At 37.5% G+C, this 22,732-nt stretch overlaps 1 protein-coding gene across 1 annotated transcript in view; it reads right to left on the bottom strand.

Annotated features, from left to right (window-relative positions):
* DNAH7 (dynein axonemal heavy chain 7) overlaps positions 1-22,732 on the bottom strand; it is a gene marked incomplete at both ends in the record, with an annotated part of 235,690 nt that overhangs the window by 81,178 nt on the left and 131,780 nt on the right. Inside the window, 4 exons of the mRNA XM_084248143.1 lie at positions 12,011-12,196; positions 14,633-14,813; positions 16,084-16,430; positions 19,382-19,712. Of these exons, the coding sequence (XP_084104269.1) occupies positions 12,011-12,196; positions 14,633-14,813; positions 16,084-16,430; positions 19,382-19,712 (1,045 nt within the window). The remainder of the gene's footprint in view (positions 1-12,010; positions 12,197-14,632; positions 14,814-16,083; positions 16,431-19,381; positions 19,713-22,732) is intronic.

A 22,732-nucleotide genomic window follows, 5' to 3' on the forward strand; every position in this document is an offset into this window, starting at 1 on the left:
TATATTCAATTTCAGATTCAATACTGGTATATATTATGAAATAAGCATCACAATAAATCTAGTTAACATCATAACCCTATACTGTGGCTAAATTTTTTGCTATTGTGATGAGAACCTTTAAGATCTAGTCTCTAAACAACTTTCAAATATACAATACAGATACCATACAAATATACAATATAAAATATTAACTATCACCATCATGCTACATATTACATTTCCAGGACTTACTTATTTTACAACTGGAACTTAGTAGCTTTAATTCTCTTTACCCACTTAACTACACTTTTCCCTATTTTAGTCAATCAGCTATACTATGTACCATCATTACTTATTGCCCAAATTGTTCAAAATTTGGTCAGGAGGAACACCTTTAAGCTAAATTCTTTATCCTCTTGATACGATACCATTGTTTCTTGGAGACTTCTTTACTCTTGCTCAAAAAGATGTTTCAAGCTTTTAATTAAGTCTGAGTTAACCAAGGATAATCTGCCTATTTTAGCTACCTTAATTTCATCTGCAAAGTCTCTTTGCTTGTAATGTAACACAGTCATAGCTGTAACACTAGTAGATGAATACTAGAGCAAAGTCTTGCCTTTTACAAGTACTTGCTGTCATATGATTTATTATTTTTATTTTTATTTCGGTTTGGTTGTTGATAACAGAAAGAGATGGTGTGGCTATATAGGCAGGAGGGACAGATAATATTTCTAACTTGGAGTCTGCCTCCTAATACATACTTCCTACTTTGATATTTTATCTCTTTGTTGTCAAGCTATAGGTTAGTCAGCAGATTTTTGGGGGAGGTTCACAGGTTTTCTCAGATATGACTTGATGCTAAAGTAGGCATAACAGCAATTTTGCTGTAGAATGCAGTTTTAATTTGACAGGTATGTCACCTCAGATGAATTCTGGATTAGAAATTAAAGTGACCCCATACACACACACACACACACACATGCATATATACACATATATATGCATACATACATATGTATTTATATATTTGGGTGTAGCAGCAGAGAATAACTGAAATGAAACTGAGGAACTCTGAACAAGCATCTCAACTTAAAAGCCAAGGGTCTTGGTTGGTAATCAGGTATTAAGATAGATGGTAGAATGGAAAGCTGACAAATGTACACCTTAGTGAAAATATCCTCCCACCCAAAACATTTTTGACTTTGATTATTAGCAGGGAGAAGTTTGCTTCAGAAGCTCATATTAATTCAACTGCAGGGCTTGTATGTCTTTATTGCCATGTAGGATTCTGTTTGGAGATTGGCATAAGTATTGCAGTTGAGGTTCTGCAGGCCCAGTTATCCTAGGAGAATGGCAATTTCTATGTTTTATTTATGAAGAGCACTAAAAACTTGACAGTGGGGTTGATGAATAATTGACAACTACTTAGATTCAAGCTTGGAGGGAGAAGATCCAACTCTCAATTTATTGAGAGCTCTTGGTATCCAGTGACTTATGTGAGAAAAGAACTAAGGTTATTGTAAGGTCTTTTTGTCTTAGCTGATTTTCCCAGACGCACATTGTGAGATGAAGATTTATGTGCGGTGATTTATTAAGGAAGGGATGCTAAAGGACAGAGGAAAAGGGAAAGAAAGAAGCCAATAAAAGGTAAGGGAGGGTGAATGGAACTTGAAGGAATTATGCTCAGTGAACTAAGCCAGAAGGAAAAAGAAAAATATCAGATGGTTTCACTTATAGCAGGAATATAGGGGAACCAAATAAGACATCAGTGTAAAAAAATAATAACAGAACAAAACACAACAAACAGTACAAAGCAAAACTGGACAATTGTAAATCAGAGACACACTGCAGGGGAGGAGGAGGGAGAGGGATCAGAGGGAGGGAGGGAGGAGCACAGGGGACTGAGGTGATGGTGCACAGGTACATTGGTGAAGGAAACTCTATGGGGACTACACCTGAGGGGGTGAGGGGAAGCAAACATTGTTTAAAAATCAACAATAATATAAAAAAAATTTAAATTGAAAAAGAAAAGAGGAAAAAAATTAAGTCAAGCCAGAAGGAAAAAAAAAAGGTAAGGGAGGGATTAGCCAAAGTTTGGCAGCAAGGGGCTCTAGTTTGATCCAACAGGGAATATAAGTTATTCCTTAGAGTTGTTCCAATCAGAGGGAAAGGAGATAGGTCATTAAATTTCTACTTATGTCAGTCATTCATTAAGCCCTGTCCCACAGAAGTGATTTCCCAGGCAATCCTAGATCTCCAAACATCAGGCAAAGTGGGAAGTCAACCCTAAAAGAGCACAAGAGCTGGTTGTTAGACTTGAAAGCACAGAAAGTCAGGGTGTCTGGGCAGAGAACTGAAGTTGCCACTATACCCTCATGCTTAGAACTGAATGTGAAACTTTTTTTATGTTACTAAGATTTTTTCTTTTTTTTTTTTTTTTTTTTTATTTTATTTTATTTTATTTTATTTTATGACCAGATCGACATTTATTTTTTTTTTATTTTTTTTTTTGCATTTTATTTTATTTTATTTTTTTTTTTTTTTATAAATTTTATTGTTATATTCCCCATACAATTGCAGCCCCCCATTCTGACCCCAATCCCTCCCCTCCCGCCCCCGCCCCCCTAAAAGTGTCTCTGGTTCATAGTTTTTTGTTGATTTTGATTTTCACTTTCTTATAGTTATTCATTTTCCTGGTCCCTTATTTAAGTTTTCTAGATTCCTGCTATGAGTGAGACCATCCGGTATTTTTCTTTTTCTTTTTGGCTTATTTCGCTGAGCATGATCCCTTCCAGCGCCATCCATGTTGCAGCAAATTGCATGTGTTTATCTTTTTTGAATGCTGAGTAATATTCCATGGTATATATGTACCACATCTTCTTGATCCAGTCATCTATTTTTGGGCATTTGGGTTGTTTCCAAAGCTTAGCTATTGTAAACAGTGCTGCTATAAACATAGGGGTGCAGGTGTTCTTTGGAATTGATGTTTCTGTGTCCTTTGGGTAAATACCTAGGAGTGGGATTGCTGGGTCATATGGAAGCTCTATGTTTAGTAGGTCCAGAAATCTCCACACAGCTTTCCACAGTGGTTGGACCAGTTTGCACTCCCACCAACAGTGCAGAAGAGTTCCTTTTTCTCCACACCCTCGCCAACATTTGTTGTTGCTAGTTTTTTTAATATGTGCCATTCTCACTGGTGTAAGATGGTATCTCATGGTAGTTTTGATTTGCATTTCCCTGATGACAAGTGATGTTGAACATTTTTTCATATGCCTGTTGGCCATTTGCATTTCCTCTTCAGAGAAGTTTCTTTTAAGCTCTTCTGCCCATTTTTTGACTGGATTATTTTCTTTGTTGTTGTTGAGTCTCATCAGCTCTTTGCAGATTTTTGTGATCAGTCCTTTATCATTAGTGTTGGGTGCAAAGATGTTCTCCCAGTTGGTGGGGTTTCTCTTTGTTTTTGTTATTGTCTCTTTTGCTGTGCAAAAGCTCTTTAATTTGATATAGTCCCAGCTGTTTATCTTTGCCTTCACTATCACTGCTTTGGGTGATGTGTCTGTAAAGATGTCTTTGATGTGCAAATCACGTAGTGTTTCGCCTATATTTCCTTCTATATATTTTATGGTTTCAGGTCTTATGTCTAGTTCTTTAATCCATTTTGAGTTGATTTTTGTGTATGGTGTGAGGTGGTGGTCAAGCTTCATTCTTTTGCATGTAGCGACCCAGTTTTCCCAGCACCATTTATTGAACAAACTTTCTTTGCTCCAATGCATAGTCTTTGCTCCTTTGTCAAAGATTAGTTGACCATAAATCTGTGGGTTTATTTCTGGATTTTCTATTCGATTCCATTGGTCTGTATGTCTGTTCTTGTTCCAATACCATGCAGTTTTGATGATTATGGCTTTGTAGTATAGTTTGAAGTCTGGGAGTCTGATGCCTCCATTCCCTTCTTTTTTTTTCAGGAGAGCTTTGGCTATTCGGGGTTTTTTGTGATTCCATATGAATTTCATCAATAATTGTTCTATTTCTTTGAAGAATGACATTGAAATTTTGATTGGAATAGCATTGAATCGGTATATTGCTTTTGGTAGGATGGCCATTTTAATAATGTTTATTCTTCCAATCCATGAGCAGGGGATGTCTCTCCATTTCTTTGTGTCTTCTTCTATTTCTTTTAACAGTGTTTTATAGTTTTCTTTGTATAGGTCCTTTACCTCTTTTGTTAGATTTATTCCCAAATATTTGATTTTTTTTGTTTCAATAACAAAAGGGATGGTTTTTTTGATTTCTTCTTCTTCAGATTTATTGTTTGTGTATAGGAAGGCTACTGACTTTTGCGTGTTGATTTTGTATCCTGCCACTTTACTGAACTGATTGATGAGTTGAATTAGCTTTTCTGTGGAGTTTTTGGGGTTCTCTATGTATAATATCATATCGTCTGCAAATAGTGATAGTTTGACTTCTTCTTTTCCTATTTGGATTCCTTGGATGTCTTTCTCTTGTCTTATTGCCCTGGCTAGGACTTCCAGTATTATATTGAAAAGCAATGGTGAGAGTGGACATCCTTGTCTTGTTCCAGATCTTAATGGAATTGCTTTCAGCTTTTCACCATTGAGAATGATACTGGCTGTTGGCTTGTCATAGATGGCCTTTATGATGTTGAGGTATGTTCCTTGTATCCCAAGAATTTCAAGGGCTTTTATCATGAATGGGTGTTGCACTTTGTCGAAAGCTTTCTCAGCATCTATTGATATTATCATATGGTTTTTATATTTCTTTTTGTTGATGTGTTGGATAACGTTGATTGATTTTCGGATGTTAAACCATCCTTGTGCCCCTGGAATGAATCCAACTTGGTCGTGGTGAATTATCTTATGGATACATTGTTGGATTCTGATAGCTAAAATTTTATTGAGGATTTTTGCATCAGTGTTCATTAGGGAGATTGGCCTGTAGTTTTCCTTTTTTGTGTTGTCCTTGTTCGGTTTTGGTATTAGTGTAATGTTGGCTTCATGGAACGTGTTTGGTATTGTCCCTTCCTTCTCAATTTTTTGGAAGAGTTTGTGAAGGATAGGCACCAATTCGTCTCTGAATGTTTGGTAGAATTCATTTGTAAATCCATCAGGTCCTGGGCTTTTGTTTTTGGGGAGGTTTTTGATTACCATTTCAATTTCGCTAATTGTAATTGGTCTGTTTAGGTGTTCTATTTCTTCTTTATCTAGCTTTGGGTGATTGTAGAGTTGTAGGAATTTGTCCATCTCCTCTAGATTGTTGAACTTGTTTCCATATAACTGTTCATAGTAGTTACTGATTATTCTTTTGATTTCTGCTGTGTCCGTTGTGATTTCTCCTCTTTCATTGATGATCCTGTTTATTTGTGCTTTCTCCCTTTTTTCCTTTGTGAGCCTGGCTAGGGGTTTGTCTATTTTATTGATTTTTTCAAAGAACCAGCTCTTGGTTTCATTGATCTTTTGGATTGTTTTTTTAGTTTCAATTTCATTTATTTCTGCTTTGGTTTTTATTATTTCTTTTCTTCTACTGGTTTTGGGGTTTTTTTGTTGTTCTTTTTCTAGATCTTTGAGCTTCGAGATTAGGTTGTTTCTTTGCGTTCTTTCTTGTTTCTTGATGTGAGCTTCTATTGCTATATATTTTCCTCTTATTACTGCTTTTGCTGCATCCCATACATTTAGGATATTGGTGTCCTCCTTGTCGTTCAATTCAAAAAATTTTTTAATTTCTTCTTTGATCTCCTCATTAGTCCAATGGTCTTCCAGTAGTGTGGTTTTTAATCTCCATGAGGTAGGAAAGTTCCTTGCCTTCTTTTTATGGTTTATTTCTAGTTTGATGCCTTCATGGTCAGAAAAGATGGTTGATATGATTTCAATCTTGGTGTATCTGTTGATGTTTGTCTTGTGCCCCAGTATGTGATCGATCCTGGAGAATGATCCGTGTGCGCTTGAGAAAAATGTGTACTCCGTTTTTTTGGGGTTTAGTGTTCTATAGATGTCTGTTAAGCCCAATTGCTCTAGGTCTTTATTTAGAGCTTTGGTTTCTTTACTTATTTTTTGTCTTGTTGATCTATCCATTGTTGATAGTGGTGTGTTGAAGTCTCCCACTACGTATGTGTTTTCTCTGATGTCTGTTTTCAGAGAGGACAACAGTTGTCTGATATATTTTGGTGCTCCTTCGTTTGGTGAGTATATGTTAATGAGTGTTATTTCTTCTTGAAGTATTGTCCCCTTAATCATAATGTAGTGACCATTGGGGTCTCTTTTTATCTTTTTGAGTTTGAAATCTGTTTTATCTGATATAAGTATAGCTGTTCCTGCTTTCTTTTTTGGTCCATTTGCTTGTAGGATTGTTTTCCATCCTTTAACTTTGAGCCTATTTTTATCTTTTGTAGCTAAATGTGTTTCCTGGAGACAGCAAAAGGTTGGGTTTTGTTTCTTAATCCAGGCTGCAACTCTGTGTCTTTTTATTGAAGAGTTTAGTCCATTTACATTTAGAGTTAATATTGATATGTTAACATCTGTATTTGCCATTGTGTTTGTCTTTCCTTTGATTTTATTTATTTATTCTTTTAATAACTTTTTTTTTTTTTTGGCCTTCTTTCATTGTTATTCGTCGCTCTGAGGTTCTGGCTTTAGGACTCCTTGTAGTATTTTTTGGAGTGGGGGTTTAGTTGCAATGAAATTCCGGAGTTTCTGTTTGTCTGGGAAGGTCCATATTCTTTCTTCAAAGAGGAAGGAGAGCTTTGCGGGATAGAGTATTCTTGGTTGGCATCTGTTTTCTTGGAGTCTGTTGACTATGTCCCTCCACTCTCTCCTTGCCCGTAGTGTTTCTTCGGAGAAGTCTGCTGTCAGCCTGATTGGTTTTCCTTTGAATGTTATCTGTTTCTTCCCTCTTGCCAGCTTCATTATTTTTTCCTTGTCCTGGATTCTTGGGAGCTTTACTATTATGTGTCTTGCTGTATTTTTCCTTTCGTCGTGGAAGTTTGTTGTTCTTCTTGCTTCTTGTATATCAATTTTCAGCTCCTTCTTCACATTTGGGAAGTTCTCTTCAATTATCTCTTTGAATATTTTCTCTGTTCCTACATCTCTCTCCTCTCCTTCTGGTATTCCTATAACTCTTATATTTCCTTTCCTCATGGAGTCAGATAGTTCCCGAAGTCTTTCTTCGTTCTTTTTCCTTCGTACTTCTCTTTCCTTTTCTGCTTTGGTTCTTTTTATTTCTGTGTCTTCAAGATTACTTATTCGTTCTTCCATTTCATCTATTCTGCTTTCATTGCTTTTCCCAGAGTTCTTTAGTTCTTCCATTAATTCTTTGATCTCCTGCATTTCTTTTACTTCCCTCTTTAGGGACTCAATTTCTTTCTTCTGACCATTGTTTTCCCTCTCTAGGGACTCAATTGCATTCTTCTGATCGTTGATTATTTTTCCCTTATCATTGTTTTCCTTTATGACTTCTGTCAGTTTTTTAATTACGGCAATTTTAAATTCTCTTTCTGGAAGGCTCAGAAATTCTTCCAAGTTATTGTCGTTGCAATCTGGGGGCTGGCTTTCTTTTTGTGGTGTGCTTTTTCTCTGGAGAGTTGCTAGGTTGCGTGTGGTTCTTCTCCTCCCTACTGTCTGTTTTCTAATTTGCCGTATGCGTTGGGACACTGTGTTGTTGGGACTTGCTGGCATCTTGGGTGGGCTTCTCTGTTCCCCTCTGGTTCTTCCAGGAGTCATCTGTCAGTTTCAAGCAGCCTTTACTGGAGAAAGGTCCCTGTTCTAAAATGCCGATGTGGGGACACACTCCCCTGTGCGCCTGGTCTGCCCCGGCGGTGGGTTCCTGCTCCCCTCTGGGCTTGGACTGCAGGCCAGAGGGGGTCTGGCGTGGGCGAACTTCCCCCGCTCACCTCTGGCTCCTGAGGAAGCCTTCTGCAGGTAGTCTTTACTGAAGAAATGTCCCTGTTCTAAAATGGTGATGTGGGACACACTCCCTGCGCTTCTGGTCTCAGGCACACTATTCTGTGCGCCTGGTCTGCCCCGGCTGTGGGTGCTCGCTCTCCCTGTGGGCTCAGACTACTTGTTCAGAAGGGGCCCGGTGTGGGCTAACTCCCCAGCTGGCCACTAGCTCCTTCAGTAGCCTGTGCTGGGGTCAAGTCGCTAGGTGGCACCAGAGATCTCTCCTAGAGCCCTTGGGGAGCTGATTTTCCACCCCGTGGGACAGGGAGCAGAGCGGGGATGGTAGGGTACACCTCAACGGCTTTGGGGTACTGTGTCTGCCTTGTGCCCCACCGTCGTGGGGAACCCACGCCCCTAATTTCGTGCCCCGGGTCTCAGTTCCAAAGCCCTCAGTTCCAGGACGCGGGCTGTAGCCCAGATCAGTGGCGCGGGAATGGCGCCTTTTGAATCCCGCTCCCCTGCCTGGGCACCTTGTTCCTGCTCACTCAGGGAGGGCCTCCGCCGTCTCCCCGCAAGCCTAGGTCGCAGGAGCAGGGCCCTGGGCAGCTGCAATCCGAGCGCCGCTTTCGTGCAAGCTTACCGGGCGGCCGGGGCTGTGTGCTGGTGCTGGTCTCCTCCTGGGGGGCGGGGCTCACTTTAATGGCTCCTGGAGCTCACCTCAGCGGCGGATCCTGCAGGGTTCCCCTCAGCTCCCGTTCACGGGGTGTGGTGGCTGAAATAGTTCCTTTCCACTCACAGTCCCACTTGCTGCATCCGTTTTTCTTGTTGGGCGTTTTGGTTTGTTGTGTCCCTCGTCTCTGCAGGTCGGAGAGTGCCGCCTCTGTGGGCGGGGGAGGGGAGCAGGGTTCTGCGCTTCCCTCCCTTCTGGTCCTCTTTTATGGCAACTTTCTTCTTCGGGCAGTTTGCTGGAGTCGTCCGTTTATCTTCCGTGTCCCAGTTCTCACTGGGACCTGCCGCTTTTCCTCCCTATTAACTTTTTTTAATGGGAGATCTTACTCGCAGCGTCTCCTCGCCGCCATGTTGCTCCGCCCCCCTCACTAAGATTTTTTCTTAATTATTATGTTTAATTGTACTATTCTTATTGCAGCAACAAAGGTTTACAATATTGATTTATGAATTAAGGGTATAGGTTTGTTATAGGGCAGCCCCGATACAAAACGGGGTGCCTGACTGTGGGTCCTCACCCGTGCGCTTAAAATGACTTATTAATACTCTACTGCAGGCACACACGAAAGGTTAATAAAAGGTTTATTTACAAGGGAAGGGCAAATGAGGAAATGTACAACTCAGGGAGAAAAGTGGGAGGCAAAGTTTTAAATGAGTCCTACCCGATCCGCCGATCTGGAATCCCAAATGGCACTCTGAGAGCTGGCTGCAAGCCAGGAGCCGTGAAGCCAGGAGGCGAGCAACAGCAAGCCCCCCAAGGCCCACGTGTTTGGTTTTTTATACCAACCCTGGCTGCTTAACTCCACCCTCAGGTCCCAGCCACCTTCCCTTTGGTGGTGACAAGATTTGTCTTTCCCAATGTCCTGATGGCTTTGGTCTGGGGTGGGGTCCACAAAGCCTGTATGGGATTAGCTCAGGACATCCTTTCCCCCTAACAGGTTCACACCTCTTCAGATGTATGGTACAACATCATGCCCACCACCAAGGCACGCATAATCCTTCACCATGAATGGGGAGGAAAAAGAGACAGATAAAAGAGAGATGATTATGTAGCCGGACTCAGAGAATAAATTCATAAGAAGGAACAGAAATATAAGATTCTTTAAGAAAAATAAAGCCTAAGTTGCTATAGTGAAGCAAAGAAGGGATAAAATTGCTTCCAAGGGCTTCCCTGATGGTGCAAGGGGTTAAGCACAGCACTATGAAGCTATCTGCAGCCACGCAGCACGAGTTTGATAGCGCAGCAGACCTCTCCTGTCTTGCCCACTGCTCCCCTCAGCAGTGTTTTTCAGTCAATCTGCCTGTTCTGCTCCCCACTCTGTCTCTGTTGAATCCTCTCAACCCCCACACCTCTGGCCTATACCCCAGTTCTTCTATACATAAATAAATAAAATCTTAAAAAAAAATTGATTTCAAGTTTTCATGGAGATGAGCTGGGATGGAATTAAGTGGCTGCATGAATCATGGTAAGTGTTCTCTGGGCTGCTGTCTTGGTGCCCAGAGTTCCTGCTTGTCAGCTAGGTGTAGGATCATGCAGGGGCCTCTCACCAAGGGCTAAAGTACTGGTTTGAGGAACTTACTGGGAAACCAGTATCTGCTGAAAACAGCAGGCACATATTAGAATAAATACACTTACACTGGCAGGAATAATGGAGCCCCCCAGGCAATAGTCCCTGGTCACCCCACCCTAGCTTACATCCCCAGTGCCATCCCCCAGGCATGTACGCTCCCTATGTATTTGCCCCACCTTTGTACCTGATGCCAATAATAGGAGACTGCCTTTGATGGGGCTGCACATTACTTCCAGTGTAGCCCCTCTAGGCTTCTCATGCTCCACATGGACTTTGAGTAATCTTCTCTCATCCCATGCCACTCCCAACACTGCCATCCCACAAGGTGACAGGTAAGGACATTGGATATAAATTTACAGAAGGTCCTATTGTTAGGGGGAAAGGATGTTCTGGGCTGCCCTATAACTTTACGAGCTTTAGGTATATCTTCTGTCCAGCTTGAGTGTCAATTTGCCAAGCAATTCCCTTAATTTTTATAAATATCAGTTTCTGAAATTATCAACTAATTTATTTCTAGGTAAACAATATTAACTTAGAAGTTAACTGTTTGAACTAGAAGATATTACTACCATAACAGCATAATTCACAAATATAAAGAATAGAAGATGCTAAGAATATGAAGGCTATATACAAAGACAAGGGCTACCAGAATCCAAAAGGCTTAGAGAGAAGCATCATCTATGTACCAGCTACATGAGTGTTTTAAGCCAGTTTGGTTGAAAACAACCAAAAAAGTGGCTATCAAGCGTCAACCCCGCTTAAGTGGAAGCCCTGAAAATAAGTGAAGCTCCACTGAGACAGTGCACAAGCAAATGCTCTCTCCCAGGATCCAGTTCCACATTACAGTGAGTTTGCTTGACACCAGAAGCCATGGCCAAATGTTTTAAATTTCTCTCTTTATTACCATTACTCTCTATTTGGTTAGCTCTTTCAATTTTTTTCCCCCCAAGTCTATGTGCCTGCTTTAAAAGGACTTTGTCCTGGGTTGGATTTCAGTTTAATTTTCTTTAAGATTGCCCAAGAATATGCTGAGCCTTATGAGGGAACAAACTGAAAAGTGCAAGAGAAAAGCAAGGAGCAGAGACAGGATTAGCAATTGTGTTGAGAAGAAGACTGTGATAGGATCCATCAAAAGGGTAGAAACTTGACCTTTATTTTTTAAAGAATTGGCCACTAATCAATTTGGTTTTAGGTTGAGTCACCTTCTCTCAAAGTTTCAGTCTCTGAAGTGATTTTGACATGATTGTTACTGAGACTCCCAGGGAAGAGTTGAGTGAAACACTCAGACAGCAAGTATCTTTATACTTCTTTGGAACTAAAATTTGGTCATTGGAGCCCGCCATTTCACATTACATTTTTTTTTTAAAGATTTATTTATTATACAAGCACTGGGTACAGTCAGAAGCGCGGGAGGGTGAGAGAATTCACCAGAGCCAGAGCGGGGAGCAGATGTACACTGCTGAGGGGAGCAGCGGGAGGCAAGAGAGGTCTGCGCGCCATGTGGGACCCTCCTCTGGTGGCCGGGGAGCAGCCGGGGATCAAACCGGTGCTGCAGAGGCTGCGGGCAGCTTCACAACCCAGGGCTCAACCACTGTGCCACCGGGGAGGGCCCTCACATTACATCTTAAAGAAGTTCTTTCATTTTAAAGCAATTCAATTTTAGAAGAGGATCTGACCAAGCTAATTTATAGAATAACTAAAATACACAACTAAAAATCATTTAAAATATTTTGCTCTTCCTATTTACTAAAACTTCAACCAACCAACCTCGAAAACCACTAAGATTAATGATGACTATAATGGAAAGGTCAGGAAGAGACCTTTAAAATTAAGTAGTGTCCTTACCTGTCGATAGTAAGAGGTAAATGCTCCCAGATAAGCAATAACTCCTGAGGAAATGAGGATATCACCTGTCAGGTTGAAGTACAGCTGCCCCAGTTGCAGAGCAGTTTGACTCCACCGTGTTTTTTCACCGCCCAGGCCTCCAATCAACTGCTCAGCTCGTTCTAGTTTTTTACTGCACAAATCAACCTCAAAAATAAAAGTTAGCTTTTATCAACATCCAAACTACAATCAGTTCAGAATTCTACAAAAATTCAAAGATAAATTATTGCTTTAATTGCAAACTTTCAACTGAATTTTAACTCTCTAAAGAAAAACATGGGCTATATCACTATGAAAACTGCAAAGTTTTAGAATTTTTTTCATGCTAAAACATATACTTGAAGGGTAAGTGAGCTTTTATGTCACTGGCCTCTGTGGCTATCATCTGCGACCTTGATTGTGCTAATGCAGGAGGAGCTTGGGAGCATGAGCACAGGATACACATGCCTGACTGTAGACACCTGGAATATGGTGTGGGCATGCGCAAGTGTGTACACTTGAGCCTGGAGGCTGAGGCTATAAGGACGACGTCACACAGAAACTGCAAAGGCAGAAGGGCTGTGAGAGGACGAGTAACTAGAGAGAAAGAGGACCACAAGATGAATCCAGAGAAAGTCCAAAGAGTAAAGATCCTGCTGTTAAGCATCCTGGCCACCCAAAACCCCTGACCACTCTTTGCCTGAATGGCTGCAAAACAGTACTTTAATATAATTTATGAAATTCATAATGGATGTGTATCATATAATGCAAAGAATAGCTCTAAGGAAATGGCTATAGTATGAGACATTGAAAGTTAAATAATAAAGATATTCTTCTGTTTAATATAGATTTTTTCCCTTTTAATAATCTAAATGAATTTTATTTTTAATATTCTATGAACGTTTTACCTTCATTTAACATACAGTTGATTTAATGATAATTTTAAAGGTTAAATGTTTAAAAGTTTAAGTAATTTATGCTTACTTACAAAGCACAATTTCAAGTTGTTAAATTGTGTCAACCTACTCAGACACTTGCAATTAACCTTAAATTAGGACATCAATCAATAGCTGAGAGCCTACTTTGTGCATAAGACTGTCAACCAAATTTGATTATATGTAATTAAGCAATGTGATTTTTTTAAAAGGGTAATTATGAAGGTGGCAAACTTGGGGAAAAGCCATTTCAACCCCGCAATAGCAATATTCCAGGGGGATAGCTGAATTAATTTAATTTTAATTTCAAGTTACTTAGCATCATAATTCTTAGAAGTAGACAAGATTAAGTAAAGGTTACCTTAAGGTTCAAAATGAAATAATTTACTTGAAAAAAGAAGTAAATAACTGATAAAAGCAGAGGCATTCAGATGATTTTGAAATAAAAATGTGATTTATATTTTTTCCTAATGTTATTCATATTAAATAAACTCATTTAGATTAAAAGATATAAAATACTATTTCAGTTTATCTAAGGAAAGTTTTATATAATTGGAATGTTGTTGATACTTTCTACATTTCCCGTCTTTTCTAATTTTCCTTCTTTTAATATCTTCTGTCTTTCAAATTTCTAAATTCATTCTTTGTCCAACAATGTTTATGATATATTCATTTGGATCTTAGATTCTAATAAGCTGCCATTAGAAACTGTGAAAATATTTTAGCTAAAATTTCTCTCTGAAAGCTTCACACATATAGGCATATATTAATTTTATAACATAATTTTCCAACATTTTATAATGAAAAGGAAAATTATATACAGTAGAGTTGAAAAAGGTTTATAGTAAGCAACCACAACCTCACTAATATATTATTAAACTTAAATGGATCACTTGGAAACCATACCCAATAAAAGGTCACATTTCTAAAGATTAGCATGATAGCATATGTTTTTACAAATGTAGAATCAGTGTATATATCCTACAGAAAGCAGCAGGCTGACAGAGTCAGATTGCCTAGGGTCAGATCTTAGCCTTAATACTGAGAAGCTGGATTATCTATTAGCAAGTTGCTTAAACCCTCTGTGCTTAGTTTCTATAAAATGTACCCCTCTTAGAAGGCTGCTGTGAGGATAAATGAGTTCATGTATACTGCTCTCAGATTAACAGTGCCTTCACACAGTTAGTACTGGATAAATAATGACTGTTTTGTTTCTGGTCATCGAATTCTAATCTCAGCTTTGCCTTTAAATGTTGTATAATCTAATTCACTTAACATTTTGGTTCTCCATTTTCTTTCCATAGAATAAAAAATGTTTTAGACAATCTACCTCAATACCCCAGTAATTTAAGTCAGAGGTGACTGGTAATTTTTTTGTTTGGAAAATGTTGGAAAGTGAATACTCTAGGTTTTATGAGCCAAGAAGCAAAATTGAAGATACTAGGTAAATACTCAGTCATTTACCATGCAGCCATTTAAATATATCAAAACCATCATTAGCTTGTGGGCCCTACAAAAACAGGCAATGGTGGATTTGGTGTGTGGGCCATAGTTTGTCAGCCCCCAACTAGTAAGAAAACAAAATTGTTCCATTGTATGCTAGCACAAACATCACTCTCATTTACAATGATTGAAAATATCCTAACATTTGTCTCTTATTATCACATACCTGGTTTTCTAAGTCAGCCTTCTTTTGTTTATTTAGTTCAAGTGTGTCCTGAAGCTTGGCCAGCTTGGCCTGAACTTCATGCAGAGCAGCCTGCTTCTTCCTAAGACCATCCATGGCAATTTTAAGCTCCCCTTCAGCTGCAGCTAGTTTTATCTTTTTGGGAGCTACTATTTTTGCCACTCTGAAAAAAAAAGTAAAATTAATCATCAAATTTATTTTTCTGACATCCTTACTATACTTCAAAACACATCTTCATGCAAAACCTGTACTAGTGTCTAGAGTTTATATTTCTCCTAAGAATCAGTCAAAACATCAAAGTAATATAAGAAATGATTATAACAAGAGATGCCATATAGAAATTAACTTTTTTATCCAAAATAACACCTTCATTTGTTGACAGTGTAATTCTGGTGATTTTGCAAAGGGAGAATAGCATATCCATTTAAAATACAAAAATAATTGTGGAAACAAACCTAATTGGTTAAAGCTTATTTCTGATGAGATATTTTACCTTTGTCATTTATAAAAATTTTAGAATATACCCTTAACTAAAACCAGCTATCTTAAAAATATGTTTGTAGCAAAAAGGAATAAATCTAAATTCTCTTTTAGAAAAATATGGTCAGTTAGCTTTCTAAACAAAATGATAAAACAATAAAATTTATCATTAATGCAGTGTATTATGGCCCAACATAGCATGTAAGCACAATGATAAAAACTGTGTATGAACTTAAAAGATATCCTACAAAGATGTTTTATGAAGAAATGACCAACACTTGCTATTGTTTTGTACATAGTATAAATGGTTGTCATATAATCATCAAAAAAAGATTCCTTGACTCACAAAGAATATTTATTATCCAGTGGTTTTCAAAACATGATCCAATGTATATCCACTCCCCTCGAGGGAGTCCCTTTCTCCAACTGTACATGTATGTGAAACTGTAATTTTTTCTATTTCAATCAAAACAAGATGTTGCAACAGATTGAAAAAGCAGATTCTAGATCCTGTTGCTCCTACTAAGCCCAATATTAAAAGACATTTGCAAAAAATACAAAACACCACTAATTTTTCCATAATTTTTATAGAAAATGTGATTTTAAAAAAATGTTATTTATGTTAACATGTAGTATTTTATTGCTATTTTAAAATAAATTAAATATTAAAGAGATTATCGGTTTTGATTTCTGATATGGTAAACAAAAATTTGGGGGGTTTTCAGTGATTTTTTAAGAGGTAAGAAGTTCCAGAGCCCCAAAAGTTTTTAGTACCACTGTAATATTACTGTTTAATTGGTATAATCTTACCCGTAGTAAATAGGTAAACATAAAGCAGGTTTTAGGCATTTTTTAGGTCACTCTCATCTATATAGCTTTCAACTTTTATATTAATTAAATAACCCAAGTGGAAAATAGTGTTTTCAGTTAGTTTTCTTATCTTTCATACTTACTTATCATACGAATCCATTGCTATGACCCATTTACACAGGCCTTCAGCTGCTGTAGAAGCATTTCTAATCTTTTCTGGAACAAAGTCTGGATTTGGAATATAATTTTTTCTTATGATATGCATATAAGCTGGAGGAATATTGTCTTTGTCATATTCATGCAGTGATTGCAGAAATCGAATGTCACCAAGCAGTCTCTTAGCTGGACCCCAGAAATCCTCTATTTTTTTCCCTGAACCCGTTGAGTCAGGGATTTTGTCAGCTTTGATGCCTTTCAAGATGCATATAGCTTCCATAACAAGCTTGACACCAGCAGGAGGACTCTTCATGGATTTTACCACGGTAATGTCCTTGAAATAGCAACATGCTCATTATTTTGTAAGAAATGTTTGTATATTACTTGCAATTATTTTCTATTTTCAAACTATTGCAAAAGATATAGAAACTCTCTCTGTTCATTGGGTATAAATGGTGACAGTGACAGAACAGTGTCAATAACATTGAGAACTTTGTCCAGAGAGGCTGGACAAAGATATTGTCAGAGGAGGCTCTCTGCTTGGCTCCTGGGAGCATAAACTGAAAGTTATCCAGAGGGGCACTAAATTCAGGGGGTCCTGTCACTTGGGGTAAAAGCAGAACACCTCTTGGACATTGGAGATGAGCATGGACTACATGAGAAGAGACACTGAAGAGATTTAAATACATTCAACCAGAGGTTGATGGAGAGGCTGTGTGGTTTTGTTTGGCTATATGTGTGCAAAACTTGGGTTTGGCTGGTGGCCCTGGGGAGGGGAGAGCTATAATGTGGAGACACATCTTTGATTGAGAGGAGACAAAAGTACAGGAGCAAACTTAGCAAAGGAGATGAAGGACCTGTACAATGAAAGCTATAGGATATTGTTGAAAGAAATATAAGAAGATCCAGAGTAATGAAAAGATATCTCCTGCTTATGGATTGGAAGAATTTCCATTGTCAAAATGGACATCATACCTATATCAATATACAGATTCCAGGCAATGCCTATCAAAGGTTCTATAGCATTATTCAGAGAAATAGAACAAACATGACTTATTTATGTGGAGTCCAAGAAGACCCCAAATACCCAACCAATTTTGACAAAATGAATGGTGGTATCACATACCAGACATGTATGTACTGCAACAGAAATAGACACACAGACCAATGGAATAAAATTGAGAGCCCAGTAATAAAACCACACTGAAATGGACAGAAGATCTGCAGCAAAGGAGTCAGAGTATACACTGGCAATAGGAAAGTCTCTTCAACAAATGGTGCTGGAAAGACTGGACAAACACATGCAGAAGAATGAATTTAGATCACTAACTCATCTATATACAAAAATTAACTGGAAACTGACTAAAGAATTGGATGTAAGACAAGAAACCATATGATACATAAAAGGAAACACAGGCAAAATATTCCACGACATGAATTTCAGAGATGTCTTGTGAATTCATATTGTTTTCAACAGCATGAAAAATAAAAGAAAATATAAACAAATGGGCTCCATCAAGCTAAAAAGCTTCTGCACAGTAAAATAAGCTATCACAAAAACAAAAAGACATACTACTGAATGGAAGAGAATATTTTCACACCATACATTTGACAAGTGGCTAATATCCAAGATGCAATATCCAAATCCAATATCTAAAGAACTCACACAACTCAAAAAAGAAAAAAAAAAAAAACGGGCAGAGGAGCTGAATAGACATTTCTCCAAAGTAAATATAAAGAGGACACAGAATAAAATGCTCATCCTCACTTATCATTGGGGAAATGCATATTAAAACCACAGTGAGATACCATCTCATACCTGTGAGATTGGCCTGTATCAAAAAGACCAGAAACACCATGTGTTTGTGAGGATGTAGAGAGAAAGGAGCCCTGCTGTTGATACACTGAAGGGGAAATGCAGTCTGGTCCAGCCCCCATGGAAAAATAATAAGGACGTTTCTCAAATATTAAAAATAGATCTACCATATGATCCAGCATTTCCACTCCTAGGCATCAACCTGAAGAACGGAAAATCGGTAATTCAAAGGGATATAAGCATTCTTATATTTATTGCAACAATATTTACAATAGCCAAGTTATGGAGATGATCTACATGGCCAATGACAGATGAGTAGATTAAGAAGATATATGTACACAATGGAAAACTACTCAGCTATATATTAAAAAAAAAAAAGATGATCTCTTGTCATTTGTAGCAGCATAGATGGAATTAGAGGGAACAATGATAAGTGAAATAAATCAGGAAGAAATAGAAATATTGAATGGTTTTACTGATGTGTGGAATATATAGAAATCAAAAGGTCAATCAAAACCAAACCAGTAAGAAATTCTAGAAATCTGACTTGAGAATTGAGGCTACAAGAAGGGGAAGGGGTGGGTAGTGAGTAAAATTTTGAGGGGGTCCAATGGACTATGGTGGTGCTTTGGTAGTGTGTGTGGTAACATACATCTCTAGGTTAACCAATGTACCTCAATTAAAAAAAAAAAACCCAAACACAGATAAACAAAAACAGAGCATATATATTATAAAAAACATAGTTACTTTTCAGTTCTTTCTCAGAACTAAGAAATCCTAGGACCTAGTCCATTCCATGATTATAAACATGATCTACATTTTCTACTATTTTATAGTAATTATTTATATTTAAATTTTAGTCAGTCTAAAATTTATTTAAAGTGTGAAGAAATGTTCTCTCCCCTAACTCACCCAAAATTTTAGTCAAAATTCCCAGCACTATTTATTTTTAAAACTTCACCCTTATCTTTCTTAATTGAAATGTTCCCCTTTCATATCCTAATTTTTAATACCACATTTCATCAAATATAAGTGTCATTGTAAAAAAAACTGTAAACCACATTATTTTATGTACCACACACAAACACTGATAAACACTGACAATACCTGATCACATCAACTGGAAGGTGTACCCCAATTACAAGTGTGTAAATATGAAAAAATATGAAAACAGTGGAACTTAGAGTCAAAACAGGACGTTGTTAATTATTGTAGAGAAAGCTCTTGGACTAACGGTGGTTTCTGGTAGGGTGTAATATGACAGTTTTTTTTTTTTTTAATTTTCTTATTTGTGCACTACATTTCTTTTTCAGGTGAACTAGGAAATCCTTTCACCAATTTGAAAATTACTTCTATTGCATGAACTGTGGAGACTACTTTGGAAAGATAGTTAAATTGGACACACAATGTTAAGTCCTTCCTCAGGCAATGATACATGCTTCCCAGCACATGTGTGGCTGGGCTCTTACCTGTGCAGTAAGAGTGTCAAGGGCAGCGAGTGCAGACTCCAATATGGGCAAGGCCCCTGCCAGGTCAGCATCACATTCATCTTTGATGGCTTTGGCAGCCATAGCTTGCTCATTTGCTATTATTTCATCAGCTTTCACTATTTTTTCAGTTTTGGCAACTTCCATAGACTCCCTCTCAATTATTAACATCATTTCATCAACCTCTTTGCTAGCAACTTTTAATTGTGGTTGCAGAGCCTCCAATTCAAGCTGCATTGTGGCTACTTGCGATGCAGCAGAATCCAGTTTATCCAAACCCACTTCGTACCTCTTTTTCATTTTCATGACTTCACTGAAAGCAAATGGATAAAAGAATGTTAGTCATCAAGTTCTGTATCCTACAGCAAGGGGGAAAAAAGTGTCTTTGAGATTTTCAGGCTTGCTTTTTAAAGGCATAACTAAAGCAAGTCTGAAAGATTTTCACATCTATTAACAATTTGTCAAAAAATATGAACTCTAGAAAATTGGATTGTACACAATTAAGAGCAGACAGTATATCTTGTTTATTTTTGTATTTCCAGTACCGAGCATAATATCTAGGCATGTAACAGAAATTCAAAGGTTATTCTTTTAAAATTTATTATGCACCGGGTATAAGGCAAGGAATCTCCTATATCAAAATGGATGGTGCACCTCTAAAATCACCTTGGGAAGTTTAATCCAACAACACTATTGTTTCTTAGGACCTTTTTATGGTGACTTCTTTTAAAGAGAACTCAGAGCCCAAAATATATTTTGAATGTTGTCAAAGATAGCAAATGATTTAAGATGTAGTCAATATCTTCAAACAACAGTTCTTTACTAAGGCAAAAGTGGCAAATAGAATAAATAACAAAGGGCAGTACTTTTTGGTGCACAATGATTACAAGATAATAAAAGTTGATTAGAAATATAGTACCTTTGAATTAATTTAAAATTTTATCTGTATTCGCATACGTCCTCTAGCTAATTATGCATGGGGTATATAGAAAAAACTCCAATTAGTTTCATTTTATTTTGCTTTCAATTGTAGATTTTTTATTAAGGTACACTGTATATGATATAGGATTACAGGTTCACACCTCTTCAGATGTATGTTACAACACCACACTCACCAAATCACCCATAATCCTCTATCACAGTCCTTTGGATCTCCCCCAACCCCTAGCTCTCTATTCTCCATCCTTGCCTTCTGGTGGCCTCAATTCTATAATCTTTTGGACTGTAAGATCAATTAGTGATTACTGCAAGGGAAGGTAGGGAAAATTGGGTAAAAAGGAACAATGATATGGTGAAGAATAGATTTGTACTTTCAGCAGTGAACTTAATGTAGTATATATACAGGTTGATTCTCAACAAAGAATACATGACAATGTTATAATGCTGTTACTTTAAAAAAAATCCAAAGGCTCTAGCTATTAAGAGAAGGGAAATTACAGGGAAACATATGTTATAAAATAATGTTGCCTAAAAAAAAATATTAAAAGATATTCAGGTAAAGGAGAACAATTTTTTGAAAAAAGGAAAATTTGAAAGGCAAATAAGAATATCTAAAAATGCCTAGGGCCTCCCTGATGGCACAGGGGTTAGTGTCAGCACTATCAAGCTATCACCAGCCACTGTGGCATGAGTTTGATCCCCATTCAGGGAACTAACCCACATGGCACAGTAGACATCTCCTGTCTCTCCTGCTGCTCCCCTCAGCAGTGTATTTCAGTGGATCTGCCTGTTCTGCTCCCCACTCTGTCTCTGGTGAATCCTCAAACCCCACCCCGGCACCTTTGGCCTATACCCCAGTTCTTGTATGCATAAATAAAATAAAAATAAATCTTTAAAAATGCCTAGAAAACTACTACTTTCAACCTTCTCATTTTTATAACCTTTCTTTAAGTTAGAAAGGCCATGGTGAGTGTACAATCAAACAGAGACATAAATGATATCCAAGATTTAATCAGATTCTCCAAGAAGTTTTGATCCTTCTGGATGGGAAAATATGAGGGAAAAAGATCCCTATAAGTTAAAGATCATAAGATCTACACAGAAAAGCTAATACCTTGATAGCCAAATAAATAATAAAATTCAGTCAACTTATAGAGCAGACTTGGGTGAGAATTGCAGGTTTCACTATACATTGTAGATGGAAAAAATACTAAAGGTATGATTCAAACATGGGATGTGGACCATGGTAAGTAGGTGAGTTATGTATGACACCCTAGCATGAAGGCATTGCAACAGTCACTTGTAAGTACGGATGAGGAATGTCCTGACAGTAGCCAGGCAGCATCTGGCCAATATGAGAAAAAGCCTTCAAAACACCTCAGGTAGTGGGTTAACCACAGGAAGATCTGAAATTAACTATGGAGATATATGCCAAAGTCAGACTCGTAGTGTTGCTATTTTTGTGGCAAGAAATCTGTACACTGGTATTTTTAATATTTTTTTTAATATTTAAAAGAAAGTCTGTAAGCTTAACAGGTAAGTCTCCTAGTTTCAACACAAACCATGTAATTGATCAGTAGAGTTAGGTTTGCGTTTTTAAGCAAATAGTTGGATAACAGTAGAAAATTTAAAAGAACTTAAGGCTTATCACATGTACAAATTTAAGTTATTGGACTTATAAATTATTGAAGTAACCAGGGAGGCTTTCTTTTTTAAATGCTTAAAAGGAACATCAAAATAAATTAAAAATTACAATTGCAAAAATAATTTTGAATCATGTTTTGAATGTGATCAAATTTGAATGTGATCAAATTAGTTAAGAACTCTTTGAAGGTGATCACTGAAATCTCCAAATTTCTAACTTTTGCTTAATTAATGTTTCTATATTTTATAGCACATTAATTTCTAGAACCAATGAAACTTGAATACATTCTTCTGCATGTAAAAATCACTCTCAAGAACAACAAAAAGATTGTATTGACACTTTCTACAGCACATTAGTTTATCGATGCTCATATTGATGTTTTAAAATGTGAGTTTATTTAAAGAAGGAAAGCTATGTACATTCAGTGATTATCTCTGGGTTTTAGCAGTTGAATATCTAAAGAGTATGTTATTATCTAGTTACTTATCAAAGAAAAATTACTCTTTAGTGTTGTTTATTGGCTTGCAATCACGTCAAAGTATTCTGGGACATTACCTGAAATCTAACTAGCACATCTCACTCCCTCAGCAAATGCGATGCATTGATGATGTGCTAGGCAACGAGTCTATACAAGATAAGTAAGACCAAGATCTGATCCCTACCCTAAAAATGGTTGTGGGGAAAATTATTAAAGATTTAAATATATTATTTTGTATCTCTATTACATCATAGCTGTCATTTTTGTACAT

This window comes from Talpa europaea (genome assembly GCF_964194135.1).
Source record: "Talpa europaea genome assembly, chromosome: 1".
NCBI classification, from domain to species: Eukaryota; Metazoa; Chordata; class Mammalia; order Eulipotyphla; family Talpidae; genus Talpa; species Talpa europaea.